This window comes from Chiloscyllium plagiosum, chromosome 41, assembly GCF_004010195.1.
Source record: "Chiloscyllium plagiosum isolate BGI_BamShark_2017 chromosome 41, ASM401019v2, whole genome shotgun sequence".
NCBI classification, from domain to species: domain Eukaryota; kingdom Metazoa; phylum Chordata; class Chondrichthyes; order Orectolobiformes; family Hemiscylliidae; genus Chiloscyllium; species Chiloscyllium plagiosum.
In genome coordinates, this window is record NC_057750.1 from 18541116 (window position 1) to 18564017 (window position 22902).

The window sequence follows — 22902 nt, forward strand, 5'->3', positions numbered from 1 at the left end:
CTCTCCTCTTTAATACAATGGGAAGAAAGAGCAGAGTCTTTCACTCCACACTGACCCAGAGCACTCAGAGGCTGCTCTCAGAATCAATAGAACCTCTGACACTCCTGTTTGTTGTATTTTATAAAATCCCAACACTATCCCCTAACTGCGGTAGTGCTTATATTTTCCCCAAGCACCCATGTTGTCTGTATGCTGACACAAGATTTACAACTCTTTATTCGATTTCCACCCAAGAAAGGAAGGAAACACCCAAGTGGCCCTTGACAAGCAGTGCCCTTTACATCGAAGGGCAATGCTGCATGGTCAAACAGTGAAGGGGAGGGGAGAGCATAAATCAAAATTGAGTTAGAGGGGAAAATAACGCATTCTACTCCCTGTGGTACCCAGCTTTCCCTGAAAATCTTGAGGGTGTTAGTGGACACCACGTGGTCCTTCTCCAGGGATACCCGGGCTCTGACAGAACCACGGAAGAGTGGCAGGCAGTAGGCTGTAATGACTACCTCCACGGCTAGCTGCCTGGACCCGCTTATGACCAGTTTGGCCAGGCCCAGGAGCAGACCCACGAGGTGATCCTCTGACCTACACCCCACCCCACCCCACTCCCCCGCCACACCGGGTGCCCAAAGATCAGGAATGATACTTTCATTTTCAGATAATTTTTGTTATTCTAAACTTGATTTTCTTTTGTTTGTGCGTAACCAAATTCTATTTTGTTTAAAACTGAGTGCTTGGGCTGGCTGCATCAATCCTGGTATAGCCACTATACATCTGCTTAAAACAACAAGAAAAGTCAGTGGGCTACCTTCTTAAAATGTTTTGAGGGGGTCTGGTCTGATTGATAACAGTGGAGAGAGAAACAGAATTAACGTTTTGAGTCTAGCATGTCTTCAGGTCACTGAGCTTCAACATTGTGTATCACTCACACAACTAACAAATGGAACAAAAATAATAACAAGACTGGAAAATACGAACAGAAAGTGAAAAAAGACTTGCATTGCTCTGGTTCATGAAGGCAGCTCCTCACCATCTTCTCCAGGGCAATCACGGGTGGGTAATAGATGCTGGTCTTGCCAGTCATGCCCTGATCCAATAACAAATAAAACTCAAAACAAGCTGCAGAGGACGCTCTAGGATCACGATACACACTAGTACCTTGAAAGTTATTCAATATTTACAGTGTCAGAGAGAGGACATTCAGCCCTTCTGGCCTGCACCACCAACCAGTTACGGTTGATCTGTTTAAATACATTGACTAAAAAAAAACCCAGTATTAAAATGGCTACCGGCATCAAATGTTTTTTTGGAAGATGTTTTTGCGTCAATAAATGCTTCCTTATTCACTCCATGAAGGCCAGAACCTAATTATGAAAACATAGAATTTCTATCGTGTGGAAACAGGCCATTTGGCCCAACAGGTCGACACCGCCCCTCCAAAGAGTAACCCACTCAGACCCATTCCCCTACCCTAAACCTCTGCATTTACCCCTGACTAATTCATCTAACCTACAGTCCCTGGACACTATGGACAATTTAGCATGGCCAATCCAGCCTAACCTGCACATCTTTGGATTGTGGGAGGAAACTGGAGTACCGGGAGGAAATCCACACAGACACAGGAGAATGTGTAAACTCTACACAGAAAGTCACCCAAGGCAGCAATTGAACCCGTGCCGCTTGGCGCTGTGAGGCAACGGTGCCAAACACTGAGCCACCTTGCCGCCCCTAAAAATTGAGCCTCATTTTTCTCGGCACTGGCAGTAACCATGATGTCTAATTATTTGACTATAATAGCAAGCAGGGAATCCTATGGCTGGTAACCTACCTCTCAAATCTCTGAAGCCAGTCCTGCATTTGTAATTTGCAAGTCACGACTGTGATTGAATCACCTTCACTTCATTGCATAAGTAAAATCCCAACAACACCAAAGTAATTTGACACTGTCCACGATATAGCAGCCTGCTTGACTGGCATCCCATTCATCATCATCAACCTTCACTCGATCCACCACTAATGCGTAATATGCCATCTACCAGATACAGCAATTTTGTCTCGGCAAGGACAGTGCGGTGGTCACTCTTACCAAAGCTGTCAAGGGCAGATGCATCTTCAGTCGGTAGTTTGATATGAATGTGGTCAGGTATGTTCTTCCCTCTAGTTGGTTCCTTCACCACCTGCGGCAGACTCAGTCTAGCGGCTATGTCCTTTAGGACCTGGCCAGCTTGATCTTACTACTGTCAAGCCAGTCTTGGTGGTGAGCATTGAAGTCCTCCATCCAGACTACGTTTTGTGGCAATGCCACCATCTGTGCTTCAACATGGAGGAGTACCGACTCATCAGCAGAGGAAGGACGATAAGAGGTAATCAGTTGTCCGTGTTTAATTTGATGCCATGACGCTTCATGGAACCTTTTGTAGGATGTGGCTAAATTGTCAGCATTCGTTGCCCAGTTGCACTAGAATTGGGTCAGCATTGCAGAGGGCAGTGAAGAATCAACCACATAGCTATGCGCCTGAATCCAATGTAGGCCACCCGGTCGAGGTGACAGATTCAATCCCATAAAGTATATCATTTGATGTTTCATAATTTCATGGTCACCATTACTAAAACTGCATTCAAATTCCAGGTTTATCAACTGAATTCAAATTCTACCAAATGCCCTGAAACGGAGTCATCAAAGCTTCACCCTGGTCCAATGACACTGCTTCACGCCACCGCCTCAATGGAACGACAGTGACGTGTACAGAAGGGGCGTGACTTATCAGCGAGGGAGGGACTTGTTCAAGAATTGGTTTATTACCTTGACATTTCATTTTTCTCGAAATCATTTAGAAGGAGATGGTTTAACCCACAATAAGTTTGGATTTTTTTTCTCGTTCTTTACCTCATTACAAAGAACGTTCACGGTTCAAAATGTATCTGTTATTGAGCTTCACGATTGTATTTCAACGTAAGCGATTCTCGATGCAACCATTTTTTTTTAGCACCCATCGTTTACCATTTATTCCTTGTTTCGCTTCCAAATTCTTTCTTTCCTTCTCTGCTGCACCAGAACAATGTCCCTGTTTATTGATCTTTGCCTCTTCCGATTTCTTTCTCAGACGTGAATTCCGCGACGGTCCTCCAGACTCCCTCAATTGTCTCCAAATCTATTACCGAGAGAGTGGTGTTGAAATGCACGGTGGAGGGAAAGAGTACAGGTACCATGTACTGGTACAGACAAAATCCGGGGAAGGAGCTACAGCTGATGTTTTATTCTACATATGCACCCAGCGTGAATAAAGGGGAGGCGGCGGGTAATTTCACAGCCGAGCGATCGACTGGCTCCGACTTTAACCTGGAGTCTTCCAGCCTAAAGGCAAATGACTCGGCATGGTATTACTGCGCCTGGAGTGCACAGTGACTCAGAGAGAAAGAACAGCTCAACAAAAACGTCAAAGGCAGTATGAGCAGCGGAGAATGACACTGCTCATTGCATCCTCATGTCCGTATTTACTTCTTGCATGGAGTCCCATTTAGTCAAATTGTATGTGGCAAATGAGATACATAAACACTGCCAAAGTTGAGCGAAAGTATTTGTTAATGATGTCATTAGATCTGTTTGGTTATAACCATCAGAAAATACTGAAAAGATTCAGGATATTTTCCCTAGTAAAGGAAAGGCCGAGGGGTATAAGCGTTTAAAACGATGAGCGATTTATCCAATCAGCGGGGAGAGACCATGTTCAACAGCAGCAAGACGTAGACAATATCCACACTTAGAGTAAAAAAAGTGGGAAGTAACATTAACGTCACAAAGATGTCAGACAGTGACCATCTCCAATAAAACAATCCATCTACTGCCCTTGACAGTCAATGGCTTTATCATCACTGAATCCTCTATTATCAATTTACTTGGCTTAGCACGGATTAGAAACTGAACTGGACTCACCAGATAAAGACAGTGGCTACAATAACAAGTCAGAAGTTAGGATTCTGGCAACACTTCCTGACTCACTGAAACCTGCTCTGCAAGGCACAAGTCAAGATAGATTACTCCTGGATGGGCGCAGCTCCAAATTCACGCAAGGAACTTGAGGCCATTCAAGACTAAGTGGGATTGATCGGGTCCACATCCATAAGCATTCACTCCCTCCATCACCGAGGTTCAGCAGCAGCAGTATATGCTATCTACGCGGTGCACTGCGGAAATTTAAAAACGATCCTTCGACAGCACCTTCCAAACCCACGGCCACTTGCATCAAGAAAGACAATGGTAGCAGATAGATAGGAACACCACCAGCTCCAAGATTCCCTCTGCGCCACTCATCACCCTGAATTGGAAATATATCGCCGTTCCCTCAGTATCATTGGATCAAAATACTAGAGGTCCCTATTTAACAGCATTGTGGGTCTATTACAGAACATGGACTTCCCTGAAGGCAGCTCACCACCAGCTTTTCATGGGCAACTAGAGACGGGCCAGCTAGCGACCCCATGTCCCGCAAGTGATTAAATAAAAAGTTCCCAGCTTGCACGGTGTGCAAAATTGGAGACCACCGTTAAAGGTAATGAGTAATAACTCGAATAGAAAATACAGCCGCAGTCTATTTGATAGGAGTTAATACCCTCAGTCTTGAGCCTCCTTGCCAAAAGTGGGAGGATGATGCTTGAGCCGTTCGAGTCCATTACGCAGGATCACAAGGTGATTTCCATCCGTTTCTTTAATTGAAATATGAGGAGGCTATTCAGCCTCACCTAATCGGTCACCCATGAACAGGATAAACCATTCAGTATGGCTTCAAGGTGGAATAGGATTGTCCTTCATTGGGAATTCAGACCTGAGGAATTATGTTTCTGATTTGCAAAATAAAAGAAAGGTGTAGGGGGTGAGAATTATTCTGATTGGTTGAGCAAAGTAAGGGCGCGTCCAAAATGTCCTCACTACTTCTCTAGATGTTCCTCAATAATTTGAAGAGAACGAGGTAACTCCTGACAAGGCTTAAAATCTCCATTCTTCTTCCCTTCCCCTTTAAGAGGAAATTCGGAAACGAGCATGATATCTCTTCCTGCCTCAGATTTTCCTATTTCACCGTAAGTGAACCTTCCAGGTATTGACTTATTAGGGAACCCTATATTCTTTCTATTTCCCTCTCTCAGTGGCCCAAAAAGTGACCAGTTACTGATCTCTTCCTGTCTGCCACAAACAGAAACTCACCGACAATCGGTCAGATTTCCCTCTCTGTCTCCAGGTTTCACGGGGACAGTGTGGAGGTGAACTCTACTCTGGAGGGAGACACTTTTATCCCTGTCATGTACTGGTACAGTGAAGCCCCGGGGAAGGAACCGCACCGAATGTTTTAGTCTATCGGTACCAATGTGGTGCAAGGAGCGGGGTCTATGGGCGGTTTCTCTGCCAAGTGAGCGAAGGACAAGGAGCTCAACATGGAGTATCCCAGCCTGAAGGCAGATGACTTGGTCGTGTACTACTGCGCCTCCAGTGTTCACGGTATCTCAGAGCGAAGGAGCAGCTCGACTAAAAAGAACTGAAGTTGTCAGGAAACAACTGTGAAGGACACCGCAAGCAGTGCTCCAGCATGTTATGTTTATATCTTTCTTCTTAGCAGATGATTGGTGTTTGTGCAAAGAGACGCATTAGAATATCAGAATGACAATAAGTACTGAAACATTGAAAAGATAATATTTGCAGTTACTGCATAAGGAAAGCCTGCCACTGTCTGCACTTCAGCAAACGGACTTGGGCTTTCTTCACTGACTATGCTGTTTCTCCACAGGAGCAGGAGAGGGCGCTCTAAGACAACAGAGCATAGCCCTACCGAGATTTAGACTGAAGATGAACAAGAGGAGGCCAATCAGCCAATCACACATGTGAGATAAGAGCAGGTGGTGGACATTCGGCCCCTCGGTCCTGTGATAGTAGAGTAGTCCATTCAGTCTTATGTCGAGCCTGTTACATAAGATCAGGAGGAAGCTGTTTCATTCTGCAGTCCATAGTTCGGAGTTCTACAAAGCAAGGACAAAGGTCTTAAACCCATCGAGTCGCTTCGTCGTCAAGCTGTTCATTATCTTTAAATTATCTGCTCCTGATCCAACTATTTACCTACTCTGTTGAGCTCTGAGGTTTTATATTGAATATTTTATCCCTTTTTTCTAGACTCCCTCAGACCAGAGGAAATAGTTTCTGTCCATGTTATTTGTACTGCATATTAGAAAATTCATTCAGCTTTACATCGAATCTTTTATATACAAATGAATGGAAGATAAGTGTATGGATCAAAAGCTATTAATTTAACCGTAAAACAACCCAGGGAGCATTTTAATGAATCTGCATTATAAGTCACCCAAAGCCCAGATGTAAGTTGATTTCTGATGGAGTCGAGAATGTTGCACTGGCAAAGCTCAACAGGTCAGGCAGCATCCGGGGAGCGGGAGAATGGACGATTCGGGCATAAGCCCTTCATTAGGATGAGAACTTCTTCAAGGTAGGTATTCTTGGAAGGCGCTTCACAGTAGGGTTGAAATCAACTAGGAGAAAATGAGGACTATAGATACTGGAGATCAGAGTTGAGACTGTGGTGCTGAAAAAGCACAGCATGTCAGGCATCTGAGGAGCAGGAGAATCGACGCTTCATCGGGATGAAGGGCTTATGCCTGATACATCGATTCTCCTGATTTCAGATGGAGTCAGTCCACGTGTTTGGAAAACTGAAGTACTTGTTCCAGTGTCTTTGTGATTAAAAATCAACATTAATTTATTGGTTGTATCCAAAATAAAAGCTTCTAAATAAGGATTCGTGAATTTGAATCTTTTTGCCTTGAATCAGAGTGAATGCAAGATACTAAACTTTGACAGGTAACTCCAACTTACACAGAGTGTTGATTGATGGAATGGAAACAACATTCCCCATGGCGAAATTCTGACGTAACGATCTACCTCGGTGATGTCTGAGTAATTAGCTGATTTGTGGATCCTTCTGCATCGCCATTCCAAATATGGTCCATCGTGCGGGAATCTATCAGTAGATGCCTCACCTCCTGACTCCTCAAATCCTGCCTAATATCTGCAAGGCACAAGTCACGAATGTTTTTGCACGTACCTGGATATGTCCAACGTCAACCATACTCTAAAAGCTTGACACCATCCTGGGTAAAGCAGCCTGCTTGATTGGCACCACATTCACAAGCATCTGCTCCCTCCACCACCAATGCTCAGTAGGAGAAGCATGTGTTACATACAAGATGCACTGCTGAAATTTAGGAATGATCCTTAGCCAGCACCATCAAAATCCACGACCACTTACATTAAGAAGGACAACTGTAGCAGAAATTGCAAGATCATCACAATGTTAGTCACCATCCTGACTTGGAAATAATGTAACCGTTTTTTCATTGTTGGCGGGGAAAAATCCTGGAATTCCCTCCCTAAAGGCATTTTTGATCAACCTACAGCACATGAAGTGCAACAATTTAAGAAGACAGTCCACCACCATCTTCTCAAGAGCAACTAGTGACAGACAATAAATACTGGCCAGCCAATGTCACCTACATTCCACCACTGAATAATAAAAAAAACAAATTGATACGCAGTGAAGCCAACGTGTACCACCTTCGAGATGGACTGCAGACATTCATAAAGGTGCCTTAAGCAGCAGTTTCGAAACTCACCACCAATACCATCTAGAGGGACAAGAGCAGTAGATACATGGGAGACCACCATCTGCAAGTTTCCCTCCAAGCCACACATCACCCTGACTTGGAAATATATTACCACTGAAAAAAAAAACTATAGATTCTGGAAATGAGAGACTAAAACAGAAATTGCTAGAAAAATTGAGCAGAAATGGCAGCATCTATGGAGATAGAGCAGGGTTAATGTTTTCTGACCCCGTGATCCTTCATCAGCACTCAGGTGTTATCGTTCCTTCAGTGTTGCTGAATCAAAGTTTTGAAAATCCTTTACTAACAGGGTGCCTTGTTACTTAGACTAGAAGATTTGCTGCACTTCAAGACGGCGGCTAAACTATATCTGTAAGACATTTAGGAACGAGCAGTAATCAATCACTCTGCGTGACCATGCCTTCGGAGCAGGTGAGACTTGAACAGACTCACATGCCATACAAGTACAGTGAGGAGTAGTAATAGACCACTATGGATAAAATTGTGTAGTTAGACATCTGTCACCCGGGTGAGGAGACAAATGAGAAAGGGAGATTAATTTTAGTCTCCTGATGGTTTCTTCTGTTTTTGTTGTCAAGTGGTGAAGCTTCAATCTGGAGTCAGCAATGTTGAAGAAATTCGAGTTCCAAATGAGAGTGATTTTGGACGGGAAACATTAATTCTGTTTCTCCCTTTACAGCTGCTGCCAAACCTGCTGAGTTTCTCCATCACTTGCATTATTCCTTATTTCAGATCTCGGCTTTGCTACTAACCTTGGGCGACTGTCTGTGTGAACTTTGCACATTCTCCCAGTGTCTGCATGGGTTTTCCCTGAGTGCTCCGGTTTCCTCCTGTCGTCCAAAGATGTGCAGATAAGGTGGATTGGCCATGCTAAATTGTCCCAGAGTGTCCAGGGATGTGTGGGCTTGGTGGATTAGCCACGGTATGCTGTTCAGAAGGCTGGTGCAGGCTCTTTTGGTACAACAGAAAAATAAAGAACGAGAATGAAATTAGTAAGAATGAAAAAAAAACAGAAAGGTAGGCAGTAGTAAATGAAAGAGATGGTGTGGGTTTTCATCTACTATCACTTTGCTGCCTTTCTCCATTGAGACACAAGTGAGGGCACATTAGGGTCAGTAAACGATTATTTTAATGCGGCACGGTAGCACAGTGGTTAGCACTGCTGCTTCACAGCGCCAGAGACCCGGGTTCAATTCCCGCCTCAGGCGACTCTCTGTGTGGAGTTTGCACATTCTCCCCGTGTCTGTGTGGGTTTCCTCCGGGTGCTCCGGTTTCCTCCCACAATCCAAAAATGTGCAGGGGTTAGGTGAATTGGCCATGCTAAATTGCCCGTAGTGTTAGGTGAAGGGGTAAATGTAGGAGAATGGGTCTGGGTGGGTTACGCTTCGGCGGGTCGGGGTGGACTTGTTGGGCCGAAGGGCCTGTTTCCACACTGTAAGTAATCTAATCTAAGTAATCTAATCTATAAAATACAAGAGGAGAGATTTCATTGCCAAATCGGGTTCTGTGCTTTACTCTTTATTTTCTGGATGTTTCGGCTGATAAATAATTTCTCTCTGCCCATTCTGTGGGTTTTAAAAACAATTTTTTCCCCTCTTTCCGTCCTTTCACTTCTGTCAGTGGAAACTGAGGCAATTTGTTTTGATGTATGTTGCCCTGGTGGGTTCACATCTATGCAGAACAGCCGTGAGACAAAGTGAGTTGGCCAAGTTGTTATATCATTCTACATTGAACTGAACTGAACTGAACTACTACGCATACATGTTTGGTGACCGGCAGCGTGGAGGGTCGATTCATGTCGGAGTAGAAAACTGTCAAAAATGATAACGACGGCAACGCATAGGTTGAAGGAAATGTTTAAATAGCAAACTAGAGAAAAAACGAAAGCAGAGGGAAATGAAGAAAGAAAGGGAAGGCAATATAACAAATTGTTTTGTTGGGTGCCTTTTTTCAAACGGCCAGCAGAGGCGCTGTAAAGTGTCGACAAACCAATGCCTGGTATTTTGATTTGAAAGGAACACCGAATCAGGAGACAGAATTTGCAGTGCAGTGAAGATATGACCCTAGGCCAATACCTCGGTGTTGATGTCTCATTTCAGGACTTGATGGTATACAAGTGCATGTAGTATGAAAAGTAACACAGATTGAGTTTCAACGTGGAACAAGGCAATGCGAGAGAGAAAAGCTGGAAGCCATGAGCTTCCATCACCATTAACCATCACTTTAGTCTGCAGCAGCCAGATGACAACATCCGAGAGGGAGGACAAGAGACAATCAATGAGAGGCGTTGTCGAGATCTTATTCAGGAGGAGGGGCTGCCGTGCCGCATCATTTCCTTGGGCTCGCCAGGATTTCCTCTATGTAATAAAAGAGCAGAATGGCACCTCCCAGGAAACTGCACGCATCTTTGCGCTCCACTGCATATTCAGCGCACGTTTTAAAGTTTAAAATGTATCTGTTCTTCGGATTGGTGATTTTATTTTACTGTAAGACAATTCTTAAACATGATAGATCTAATTCATAACCTTTACATTTTTTCTACCTTTCAAAGCATTTCTTTCTGTCTTTCTCTTTTGTTCTGTCTTTTCTTTTGCCCTCTGTTACAGTTTCTCTTTCTGTCATTTCACTCAATTTACAAATAATCCCAACATCCGTTTCTCGCTCTTTTCCAGATGCAGACTCACAGACTATCCACCAGACTCCCGCTGTTGTCTCCAGCTCTCCCGGGGATGAACTGGAACTGAAATGCACCGTTCAGGGTACTAGTAACCCTAACATGTACTGGTACAGACAAGACTCAGGGAAGGGGCTACGATTTATGTTTTACTCCACAGGCACAGCTCACAAAAATCCAGACGAAGCTGTGGACGGTTTCACCGCCAAGCGGCCCAGTGACTCTGCGTTCAACCTGCACACTTCCAGCCTTCGAGTGGATCATTCGGCCGTGTATTACTGCGCCTGGAGTATTCACAGTGACTCAGAGAGAGGGAGCAGCTCAACAAAAACCCCAAAGCAGCAGGAAACACCTGTGAAAGAGAGAGGAAGGCAGAAATGCTTCCTGTTGTTTTTTTTCTGCTGAAGAGTAACCATGTTTAACACAATTTGAGATGGGTTACTATAAAAGTGAGAGAATACCTAACAATTATTGAGACACAGACTAACGAGGTTGACCCGGAATGGAGAGTCTCTCGCGATTGTTAAAGTATAACGTCAAAATACTTAGATATTATTCACTCTGCATTTCTCCAGAGACCAGACGACACCATGTTACAGTCCAACAGGTTTATTTGAAATCACAAGCTTTCTAAACACTGCCCCTTCGTCAGATGAAGTGGAAGAGAATCACTCAGGCACAGAATATATAATCAGAGAGATCAAATGATTATACAAATGGCATGAGTGGAGGTCCACAGGCTGAATATTAGGTCTCTACAGGTGATAAAGAATGTCACGTGGTGTGAGTAAATTATCAACAGCTGAATAACAAGCGAAGTGGTGACCTATAATCCGAATAATTGAGCCAGAGAGATGATTACAAAATATAATAATAAGGAGTTGCTGGACACAAAACAAATGACTGGAATAATATGATAGATGTAAGAGTCATATGCCGAGCGTCTAACCGAAGTAGCAAATAATCTAAACTAATTGAGGTAGAGAGACCATGACATGATATCAAGGTAAAGGTGTAAAAACAGGACAGTAAGGGAGATTTTACAGATACAGAAGTGTTGTGAAGTTATGTGTAGCGCGACATGAACCCAAGGTTGTGGTTGAGGCTGTCTTCATGGGTATGGAACTTGGCTGTCAGTTTCTGCTCAGCGGTTCTGTGTTGTTGTGTAACCCAAAACCTGCCTTGGATCTTTGGGGAAGTGTCCGCCAACGTAGCCTTCAAAATATACAACAATGCGGAATTGCTGATAGCTAAGTTCCATACCCATAAAGACGGCCTCAACCACGATCGTGGGTTCTAAAATTCTAAAAGGTCTAAAAATTGATAAATCTCTTGATCCCGTTGGGCTACAGCCCTGAGGGAGGTGGCTGAGGAAATAGTGGAGGCATTGGTTGTGATCTTGTAAAAGTCACTAGAGTTGAGGAAAGCGCCAGTTGATTGGAAAATCGCTATTGTAACCCCCTTGTTCAAGAAAGGATCAAGACAAAAGATGGGAAATTATAGGCCAATTAGCCTAACCTCGGTTGGTAAAATTCTAGAATCTGCGATAAGCATGAGATTTCTAAATTCATGGAAGAGCAGGGTCGGATTAGAACAAGTCAGCATGAATTTAGTAAGGGGATGTTCTGCCCGAAAAAACTGTTAGAATTCATTGAAGAGGTAACAAGTAGGTTAGACCAGGGAAACCCAGTGAATGTTATGTATCTAGATTTCCAAAAGGCTTTTGATACGGTGCCTCACTGGAAGCTGCTGAATAAGGCAAGGGCCCCTGGGTTTGAGGTGAGCTACTGGCATGGATTGAGGATTGGCTGTCTATGACAGAAAGCAGAGAGTTGGGATAAAAGGTTCTTTTTCGGAATTGCAGCTAGCGACAAATGGTGTCCCGCAGGGTTCAGTATTGGAGCGCCAGCTGTTCACTTTATATATTAATGATCTGGATGAAGGGACGGGGGGCAATTTGGAGAAGTTCGCCGATGATATGAAGTTAGGTAGACAGGCAGGTAGTACTGAGGAGGTGGGGAGGCTGCAGAAAAATTTAGACAGTTTAGAAGAGTGGTCCAGGAAATGGCTGCTGAAATTTCAATGTGAGCAAGTGTGAGGTCTTTCTCTTTCGAAAAAAAGAATACAGGCACGCACTATCTTCTAACCAGTGAGAAAATACATAAAGCCAAAGTACAAAGGGATCTGGGAGTGCGAGTCCAGGATTTCCGAAAGGTTAACTTGCAAGTGGAGTCCGTGATTATGAAAGTGTTGTAATTCATCTCAAAAGGGTTGGAATATAAAAGCAGTGATGTGCTCCTGAGACTTTATAAAGCTCTCGTTAGGCCCCATTTAGAACACCGTGTCCAATTTTGGGCCCCACACCTCAGGAAGGACATACTGGCACTGGAGCATGTCCAGCGGAGATTCACACGGATGATCCCCGGAATGGTAAGCTTAACATATGATGAACGGGTGAGGGTCCTGCGATTGTGTTCATTAGAGCTTAGAAGGTTGAGGGGAGATCGAATAGAAACTTACAAGATAATGGATGGCTTAGAAAGGGTGGACGCTGGGAAGTTATTTCCGTTAGGCGGGGAGACTAGGACACGTGGGCACAGCCTTAGAATTGGATAGGGTCAATTTAGGGCGGGAATGAGGAGGCATTTCTTCAGCCAGAGAGTGGTGGTCCTGTGGAATTCATTGCCACGGAGTGCAGTGGAGGCCGGGATGCTAAATATTTTCAAGGCAGAGATTGGTAAATTCTCGATCTCACAAGGAATTAAGGGCTACGGGGAGAATGCGGGTGAGTGGAGGTGAAATGTCCATCAACCATGATTAAATGGCGGTGTGGACTCAATGGGCTGAATGGCCTTAGTTCCACTCCTACATCTTATGGTCTTATGATATGCACATTATATCATAAGATATCATACCTGTCCCACTGTAATGCAACTGTAAAATCTTTCTTACTGTCCTGTTTTGACACTATCACCTTGATAACTTGTTATGATCTCTCTACCTTAATTAATTTGTACAGCTTTGGATTACTTGTTACTTTGGTTAGACCCTTGGCATGCAACTCTTATGTCTATCATGGTGTTTCAGTGATTTGGTTTGTCTCCAGCAGCACAGTATTTTTTTTGTAATGATCCCTGTGCTTCTGTTAATTGGATTATAGTTCATCTCTTCGTTTGTTACTGAACTGTTGATACTTTACTCACACCGTTTGACACTCCAGAGACACCCGCAGAGACACTCCACTCACACCATTTGTACAATCTTTTGATCTCTTCGATTATAAATTCATGACCTGAGTGTTTGTCTTTCACATTGCCTGATGAAAGGGCTGCACTCCGAACGCTTATGATTTCAACCTGGTGCCATCTGACGTCTGATCTCAGTGTAATACTGGCAACTCCACATCATATTTCTCCTAAGAAACAGTGGGCGGTGCTCTGGGCCATGAAAGAACTCAGTGTTTGGTTAAATAGAGTCATAGAGATGTACAGCATGGAAACAGACCCTATGGTCCAACCTGTCCATGCCGACCAGATATCCCAACCCAATCTAGTCCCACCTGCCAGCACCCGGCCCATACCCCTCCAAACCCTACCTATTCATATACCCATCCAAATGCCTCTTAAATGTTGCAATTTTACCAGCCTCTACCACTTCCTCTGGCAGTTCATTCCATACACGTACCACCCTCTGCGTGAAAAAGTTGCCCCTTAGGTCTCTTTTATATCTTTCCCCTCTCACCCTCTAGTTCTGGACTCCCCGACCCCACGGAAAAGACTTTGCCTATTTATCCTATCCATGCCTCTCTTAATTTTGTAAACCTATATAAGGTCATCCCTCAGCCTCCGACGCTCCAGGGAAAACAGCCATTTGTTCAGCCTCTCCCTGTAGCTCAGATCCTCCAACCCTGGCAACATCCTTGTAAATCTTTTCTGAAACCTTTCAAGTTCAACAACATCTTTCCGATAGGAAGGAGACCAGAATTGCACGCAATATTACAACAGTGGCCTAACCAATGTCCTGTACAGCTGCAACATGACCTCCCAACTCCTGTACTCAATACCCTGACTAATGAAGGAAAGCATACCAAACGCCTTCTTCACTATTCTATCTACCTGCGACTCCACTTTCAAGGAGCTATGAACCTGCACTCCCAGGTCTCTTTGTTCAGCAACACTCCCTAGGACCTTACCATTAAGTGTCTAAGTCCTGCTAAGATTTGCTTTCCCAAAATGCAGCACCTCGCATTTTATCTGAATTAAACTCCATCTGCCACTTCTCAGCCCATTGGCCCATCTGGTCCAGATCCTGTTGTAATCTGAGGTAACAAAGTACTGTAGATACTGAAAATCAGAAACAAAAACAGAAATTTTGGGAAACTTTTAAAGAAGGGTCACAGAACCCGAAACATTAACTCTGATATGTCCCCACAGATTCTGGCAGACCTGCTGAGTTTTTCCAGTTCTTCTCAATCGAAATGAATTCCAAATGATGCTCTACAGACGAAGCTCTTCCTTAAGCACACCGTAAACTGGTCAAGCCTACTTTGGAATTATTTCAGCCCAGTTCAAAAACTCCCATGATGGGTATACCTTCTCTCAGCACCACATCTATCAAGCTTTCCTCAAATATGACTTCACTTCCAACGCTTCGAAGTTTCAACTTTAAGTTTGTTCCACTATATTATGGACTCCTCCTAGGAATGGAAATATTTTCGATACATAAAATACTGTGGGATGCATTTTCCCAGTTTGATCAGCCTCAACATTCCATATTGAAGATTAGAGAAAGCGATGTTTATGCTACCCATTCTATGATTTCCACTGTAAGTCCCGCTATTATTCTGGAGAGTTTCGAACCCGCCACAGTTTTCTCCTTAACGCATTTCTTCCACTTGCTTTTGAATCTTCCTACTCCTTAGATCTCTCCCTCATTCAATCAGAGATTTGTGAGTCGGGGCTGGTAAGCTGAGGGTTGGAGCTGCGTTAATTACCTTGAGATGAGGGGCACTATATTTTTAATGTCTCACCAGTGATGGAGATTGTTTAAAAGGGAACATTACAGTGGAAGATGCATCGGTTCCTCGCTCTGTTCATCACCTTTTACTGTAAGGGTCTTTATAAATAAAGAAATCTTGAATGCAATTACCTTTCTGTTTGGTAACATTCAATGCGATCCCTCTTTCTCTGCCCTTTCAATTTAATGAATTGATTTTATTTTTTTTTTGGGTATATTTTCTTCTTTCATTCCTTCTCCACGTCCCGAGTGTCTGAATTTTCTGATCTCTTTCTTTCCCCATGCTTTCCTCAGGTGTGAAATCGCAAACTGTCAATCAGTATCCCGCCGCAATCTCCAAACTTCCTCGACAGAGAGCAGAACTACTATGCACGGTGAAGGGAGCAAGTAGCCTTCGTAGGCACTGGTACAGGCAAGCGCCAGGAAAGGAGCTGCTGCTGATGTTTTCCTCTATGGTTGCACAACGTGTGACTGAAGAGGCGGCCGCTGACGGTTTCACCGCCGAGCGACCCAGTGACTCGACGTTTATCCTAAAGTCCCCCAGCCTGAAGGAGAATCACTCGGCTGTTTATTACTGCGCCTGGAGTCTTCACAGTGACTCGGAGAGATGGAGCAGCTCAACAAAACCCCAAAGGCAGCGGAAAATAATTTTAAAGGATGACATTGCTCCTCGTCTTGGTTCCATCTGCCGGAAGTATTGTTATTAATTAAAGATGAGTGGAATAGATACGAATACACTTCAAGCGGTGTAACGAAACAGGTATAAAGTGCAGCACAGAGAAAAATATAAATATCACGAAACGTTGAAAGATTTGTGTATGCTGTCTATGGTTTAAAAAAAACATTATTGGTGATCCAAAAAAGATCTTAAGGAGAATTAAATGGTTTCAGTGGGTGGACATAGGGAAGATGTTTTCACTGTTTAGTGTGTTCCAAAAGTCGAGGGAATAATTCAAGATAATGGTAAGAAATTGTACAGGGTGGTGAGAATGTGAAATCCTTACCCACAGAGTCCGTTATCGTGACAGCAGAGCTAGATTTGACCGGGGAAGCTGGATAAATAAATATGGAAGAAAGACGCAGAAGAATATCTTGATGGAGTGAGATGAAATAGTACTGGGATGAGGAGGGTTGCGAAGCATGAACTGCATTGAAAGGCAGCGCCGAAAGGCTTCTTTCTGCGATAAGTATTCGATGATTTTAGAATGGGAAGCAGAAATAACATTAATGTGGATTGTGCGACTGACTCCTGGGCCAAGAAAATGCACGTGTTACTACAGGAATAAAAGGGTCCTCTGTACACTTTGCCCCGGAACTGTTTTAAGCCTGGAGTTAGACAAAATGTATTTTAGCAAGAATGTAAAGATTGCACAAAGTATTTACACATTGGAATAACAAAACGATCTGATAAGCATCAAAGGAAAACAGAGATAAAAAATGAAAGACTGAAAGTTAGAATCAAGGAAATATAGGTATAACATTGGAACGCTAACAATAAGCTGGCAAGCAATAAAGGAACTCTGGAACCAGGTAGCTCGTCAATGTCTGAAACACGTCTGGAAGAAACCAGAGTTAGTCATTCATCCACTCAGTGCTAGTCCAGAATGTTTCAGAAGAGCAGGAGGTGTCCCATAGTGCACCAGCCGAGACTATTACACGTTAAGAACAACAATCCATTAAGCCACTCTCTTAAGTTACTATAAAATTGGAGGACGCCCGTCAAAGCCCTCCCATGCTCTGCATTGGAACGCGCGAAATCTATCACCCCTTGTAACATTTTACACAGGAACGGGAGGTGGCCATGCAGAAATAATTAATTGGGAATGAATATGTGTTTCATCGACGATACAGATGTGTGTGATTGCAGCTCTACTCAGAAAATATTAAACGGAACAATTCGGGGCCTTTTGTGGCACAATAGTGGTGCCACTACCTTTGCGACACAAGGTCTGGGTTCGAATCCTACTTGCCCAAGAGGTGCATCATAACACCTCTGAGCAGGTTGGTTGAAAGTACAGAAGGCTGCATATCCTACTATGAAAAATATTTGGGGTTCTTATGGTCCACTGGTTGTGCCCTTAGCTCCTTGACAGGAGGCTGGAGTTCAAATGCCACTTTTCATGTATGTAATAGCATCTTGGAACAGATTGACTAGGAAATATCTATATCAGGTAGCCAAATGCACTGAGAGAATGCATAGAACTCCTGCTGGGGCCAAAATTGAGTCGAGCGAGCCAGCAAAACAGAAGGTTGCCTTCATGCTGTTATATGAATTCTAGTCCACAAAGAGAACACTTGGAAACAAACAGCCATATTAACTTTGATTGATCAAAGGATATATCCGAAACTTTTCCATGATAACTTTCAGGTTTTCTTCAACAATTTGGAAAGAATGTTTTGTCCCCTGACAGGGCTCCATGATACTATTTTCCACAATTCTGTAATAAGTAATGACATGAATGAAAAATCTCGAAGGATTATTTAATCATTTTGTATGCAATAATTTTTGCTGCTGAGCATTTGACTTTGGGTTTTCTTTTTCGTCATTGCCCTGAATGTCCTCATTTACTGACCTTTCTATCTTCCTGTCAGTAAAGGAGATGAATAAACTTCATCCAATTATGCTCAAAAGTCTCTGCTGGAGGAAAACTGGTACAAACTAATGGTTTAACCCTTTAAGTCCCAAAATTATCCTGTTGGATGTAGCTTGCATTTTCTCTAAAAAAAAAACTTATTTCTGAGGTGTATTAAGGTGGAACTGAAAGAAATGTTTCAGATGGAATCTACTCAGGGTGCATGATCTCTTTGACTTAATATTTCAACTCGCATTAAGTAAAGACAAACATTCAATTTTGTATTTATTGATTTGTGTCAAGCTGGTCAATGAAATCACTTTGCTGACCACTATTTCCTTGCTTTTCACCAATTAGAAAATATTCTAATCTTGTTTGAAGTGGCCGAAAGTGGGTGACCTTAGATTATAAAATCATACGAAATAGGCACAGGGATAGGTTATTCAGCCCTTCGAGTCTGCTTCAACATTCAATAGCATCTGGGCTGAAACAACTTTCCTCATGTACACTCTCTTGGGTTTTCCTAATAGTCTTGACTGTACTCCAGACCAAGAAACTACACAATAAACACTGCCTCGACAGCTCAATGTGGCGAGGAGTGAAAAAAAGACTCACAAACCTTGAGAGAAGAAATTCTTCCTCACCACTGTCTTAAATTGGGGGCCCTTTATGCTGAGGCGATGTCCTCTGCAGCTGCACTCTCTCATAATAGCAAACATCCTCCCAGCACTTACCGTTAAGAATCCTATATGATTTAATGAGATTGACCCACATTAAAGTGTATCTGCCACAGTTTTGCCCACTTCATTTCTTTATGGTCCCTTTCTAACCTTTTGTGTTTATCAGCTACAGTTTTCGATATTTAATCGATGCTAGAGACTTTATTACTTAACTCTGGAGTAGGGGGTCACCAACCCAGGCCTCTAGCTCAGAGGCAGGGGTACTAGTATTTTGCCACAACATCTCCTGGCTCCGGCTTTAAAACAAGTCTCGGAGACGGGGCGTGGCTTCTCATCAGCGAGGGAGGAACATATTGGCGCTTGCATCATTACTCGGGGCCCTTCATGTCTCCTTAATTACTTTGAAAGAAGATGATTTGAAGCACAGCAAATCTTGGCCATTTTATTCGTTTATCTCCCTGTTGGAAGAAAATATCGAAGTTGAAGATGTACCAGTTGCTGACTCTCACGATAGTATTACAATGTGAGTGATTTGTGAAGCAACGATTTTTGCTATCGCCGACCCTTTATCATGTCCTTTCTTGTAATTTCTTTCGTATTTTCTTTCCTTCTCTGTCCCTGTTTATGACCTCTTCCTCTTGCGATTTCTTTCTCAGACGTGAACTGCGCGACTGTTCGCCAGACTCCCCGAATTGTTTCCAAACTTGGAGAGGAAGTGGAACTGAAATGCACAGTGGAGGGGCAGAGTACGGGTACCATGTACTGGTACAGACAAAACCAGGGAAAGAAGCCGCAGCTGATGTTTTATTCTGCAGCTGTACCCAGCGTGAATGCAGAGGGAGAGACGGACGGTTTCACCGCCAAGAGAGCGAGTGGCTCTGACTTCAACCTAAAGACCCCCAGCCTCCGAGCTAATCACTCCGCCGTGTATTACTGTGCCTGGAGTTTCACAGTGGCTCAGAGAAGGGGAGCAGTTCAACAAAAACCCCAAAGGCTGCAAGAAGAAGCTGTAAACGGCCAGGTCAGGCGATGCTGCCACATGTTTCTCCGAAAACTTGCTTATGAAAAGAGATAGGTTAGTAGAGCAGTGAGAAATCGGACAGTGAATGAACCTACACAGACATTTATAAGAATAATTTCAGGACTGAAAATTTGCGATTGTCTGGAAATAAATCGTTCGAAAGGAACAAAAAAGACTCAAGCAATCAGTTGCCCATAATGGAAAGCTGAAATAAAACAAACAAAAAATTCAGAAAGTGCTGCAGAACCACAGGCAGGTTTGGCAGCAACTTTGGGAAAAGAAACAGAGTTAAATTTCGAGTCCAGTATAACCTTCCCCAGGGACACCAGCCATTATTTACGGTAAAAAAAGACTTTGTTCTTTCACTGACTCTGAGTTGTTTTTCTACAAGACCAGCAGAGGGCGCTGTAAGATAAGAAAATAAGATACGTCCAGAATAACCATGAAGTGGATTAAGAGGAGGCTGTTCAGCCGAGCAAGCGGGTGAGACACGAATAGGCGAAGGATATTCAGTCCCTTGGTTCCGTGATAATGGAGAGGAGGTGGCCATTCAGTCCCACATCAGCCTGTCTCACAGAAATTTCAGGAAACCACTTAATCCAGAGTTGCTGGCTATTCAATCTTTAAAGCTGTTGGAAGGGGGGCAGGAAATGACTATTTTGTCCAGAACTTCTGCTTTGGAATCAGGCTGTTCTTCAACTTTTAATCTATTGTTTCCAATCCATTCATATATTCACCCGCAAGCAGCTATGAACACGTGATGCAGGCTGGAATTAAGCCTTGGGGGGACTAAGTTTCAGTCCATTTTTAAAGGCTTTTTGCCCCTTGATTTTGCCTCTATCACACTAGAGGAAATAGTTTTTCTCTATTTTATCTCCCAACACCCATGGTCAATAACTTGATCAGCTCACCACTATATTTTTTATATTCAAAAGAAGGGAACCTATGTCAATGGATCATATGTTCTCAGTTTACACACCAATCACATTCTGCATAATCTGTATTGCACCCCACCTAAGTCCAAGTACAGTATAGATTTAAGTGAAGTTAGTCCATACGCTTGTGGAATTGAAGTTCATCTTTGATAAATAAAGAACAAAGAGCAGCATAGCACAGGAAGAGACTCTTCAGCCCACCAAGTCTGCACTGACACAATGCCTTTCTAAGCTAAAAACATTTTGTGTATATGCATTCCATATTTCTCCATTTCCTGATTGTTCATATATCTGAAAAGATACCTCGTAAACATTGCTATTGTATCTTCCCCCACGATTTCATCTGGCTGGGCATTGTAGACATTTACCACACTCGGTGTAAAAAAATGTGCCTCTCACATCTCCTTTAAACTTACCCTTTTTACCTTCAACTTATGTCCCCTAATAATTGATTTTTCTACTCTGGCAAAAAAGATTGCAGCTCTTCATTCAATCCATGTGTCAGGTAATTTTATAAACTTTTGTCAGGCCACTACTTACCTGTCAACATTCAAGGGAGAGCAAATCAAGTTTGCCCAAACTCTTGTCATATCTAGTACACTCCAAACCAGGGAAATCTTATTAAACAATCCCTGTACTTTCTCCAAAGTTTTCACATCCTCTGGTAGTGTGGCGACTAGAACTGTACATAATATTCCAAATGTTGCCTAACTAAAGTTCTATACAGCTGCAACATAACTTGCTAATTTTTATACTCCACGTCTCAACTGATCAAGGCAAGCATGCCATTTCCATTCTTGACCATATTATCCATTTAAATAGCCAGTTTCAGGGAACTGTTCACCTGCATGCCCAGATCCCTCTGTATGTTAATGCTACTGAGAGTTCCCTCGTGCATTAGGTCTTCCATAATGAATCATCCTACATTTCCTTTGGGATTAAACTCCAAATGCCATTTCTGCGCCTAAGTCCCCAGCCTATCTGTATCTTGCTGCATCCTTTGGTAATCCTGTTCACTATCCACAGCTTCCTAATATTTGTCCATTCGCCAATTTACTGATCCGTCCACCTACATTCCCCTCTGAATTTATGTATATTACAATTAACGGGTCCCAACACTGATCTCTGCAGAAAACCGCTGGTCCCAGATGTCCAATCTGAAATAATATCCTTCCACTGCTTTTCTCTGTGTTCTATGACTAAGCCAGTTCTGGATCTATCTTACAGTTTACTGCAGATCCCATGTGACTTCACCTTTTGTACCAACATGCCTTGAAGTCATTTGTCAAGGGCCTTGCTAAAATCGCTATGACAACATCTGCGGCCCTGCCCTCATCAGTCAACGTAGTATAACATAAGTTGAAAAATACGATGCTGGAAAAACACAGCAGGCCAGGCAGCATCCGAGGAGCTGGAGAAGACGTTTGGGCATAAGCCCTTCTTCAGGAATGTTCTTCCTGAAGAAGGGCTTATGCCCGAAACGTCGATCCTCCTGCTCCTCGATGCTGCCGGGCCTGCTGTGTTTTTCCAGCATCACATTTTTCAACTCTAGTCTCCAGCATCTGCAGTTCTCACTTTCTCCTAGTATTACAACATAAACCAACGTATTCCAGTCTTCTTCTGTAACGGCCAACCTTGCATCAATTTTTTGATGGTAGGATAATGTCTTGTCACTGGGTTTGTAATCTGAATCTCCAGCACTCCAACAGAGTAACTGGTGAATCTTTTGTACAGAAATTCAAAAATATCTGGAATTGAAAGATAGATCGTTAATGTGCGCCATACCAGCACGTCTGGCTTGCTAATGTCTGCTGTCTGCTGTACTGGTGCAAATGTGAGTTCAGAATCACAGAAGTGTTGTTGAGGCGTAACGGACCCATGAAATGGCTGAACACGTTATTGTGTTCTCGCACTTACTTGCCACCTTTGTTCTTCAAAATGGTTGTGGGCATGGGCTTGGAATGTCGAAGGAACCTTGAAGAGTTTCTGTAGCGCATCTTGTAGATAGCACACACTGCTACTACTACGTGTCAGTGGTGCAGGGAGCGAATGTTTCTGGATATAGTTTTAACCAAGTGGGTTTTTGTTTTGCTCTGGATGGTGTCAAGTTTGATGAGTGCTGTTAGTGCGGCACTCATCCAGACAAGTGAGGAGTATTCCATCATTCTGCTGACTTTTGTGCCTTGTACCACCTTTGGGGAACGGAAATGAATTACTCACTATTGGATTCCTATCCTCTGGCCTGTTCACAGTATTTGTGTGGCGAGACCCAACTTTTTTTAAAATGTAGTTTTTTCGTAGGATGTGGGTATTCCCAGCAAGATGAACA

The 22902-nt window shown here is 43.3% G+C and overlaps 2 gene segments (V, D, J or C); both read left to right on the forward strand.

The window, feature by feature from the left end:
• The first annotated feature begins 1821 nt into the window (after window positions 1-1821).
• On the forward strand, window positions 1822-3582 carry LOC122542918. The segment is given in 2 exon segments: window positions 1822-2947; window positions 3099-3582. Coding segments are annotated over 2 exon segments (339 nt in total).
• A 6454-nt stretch (window positions 3583-10036) lies between these two features.
• On the forward strand, window positions 10037-10969 carry LOC122542913. The segment is given in 2 exon segments: window positions 10037-10160; window positions 10347-10969. Coding segments are annotated over 2 exon segments (516 nt in total).
• The last annotated feature ends 11933 nt before the right edge of the window (window positions 10970-22902 follow it).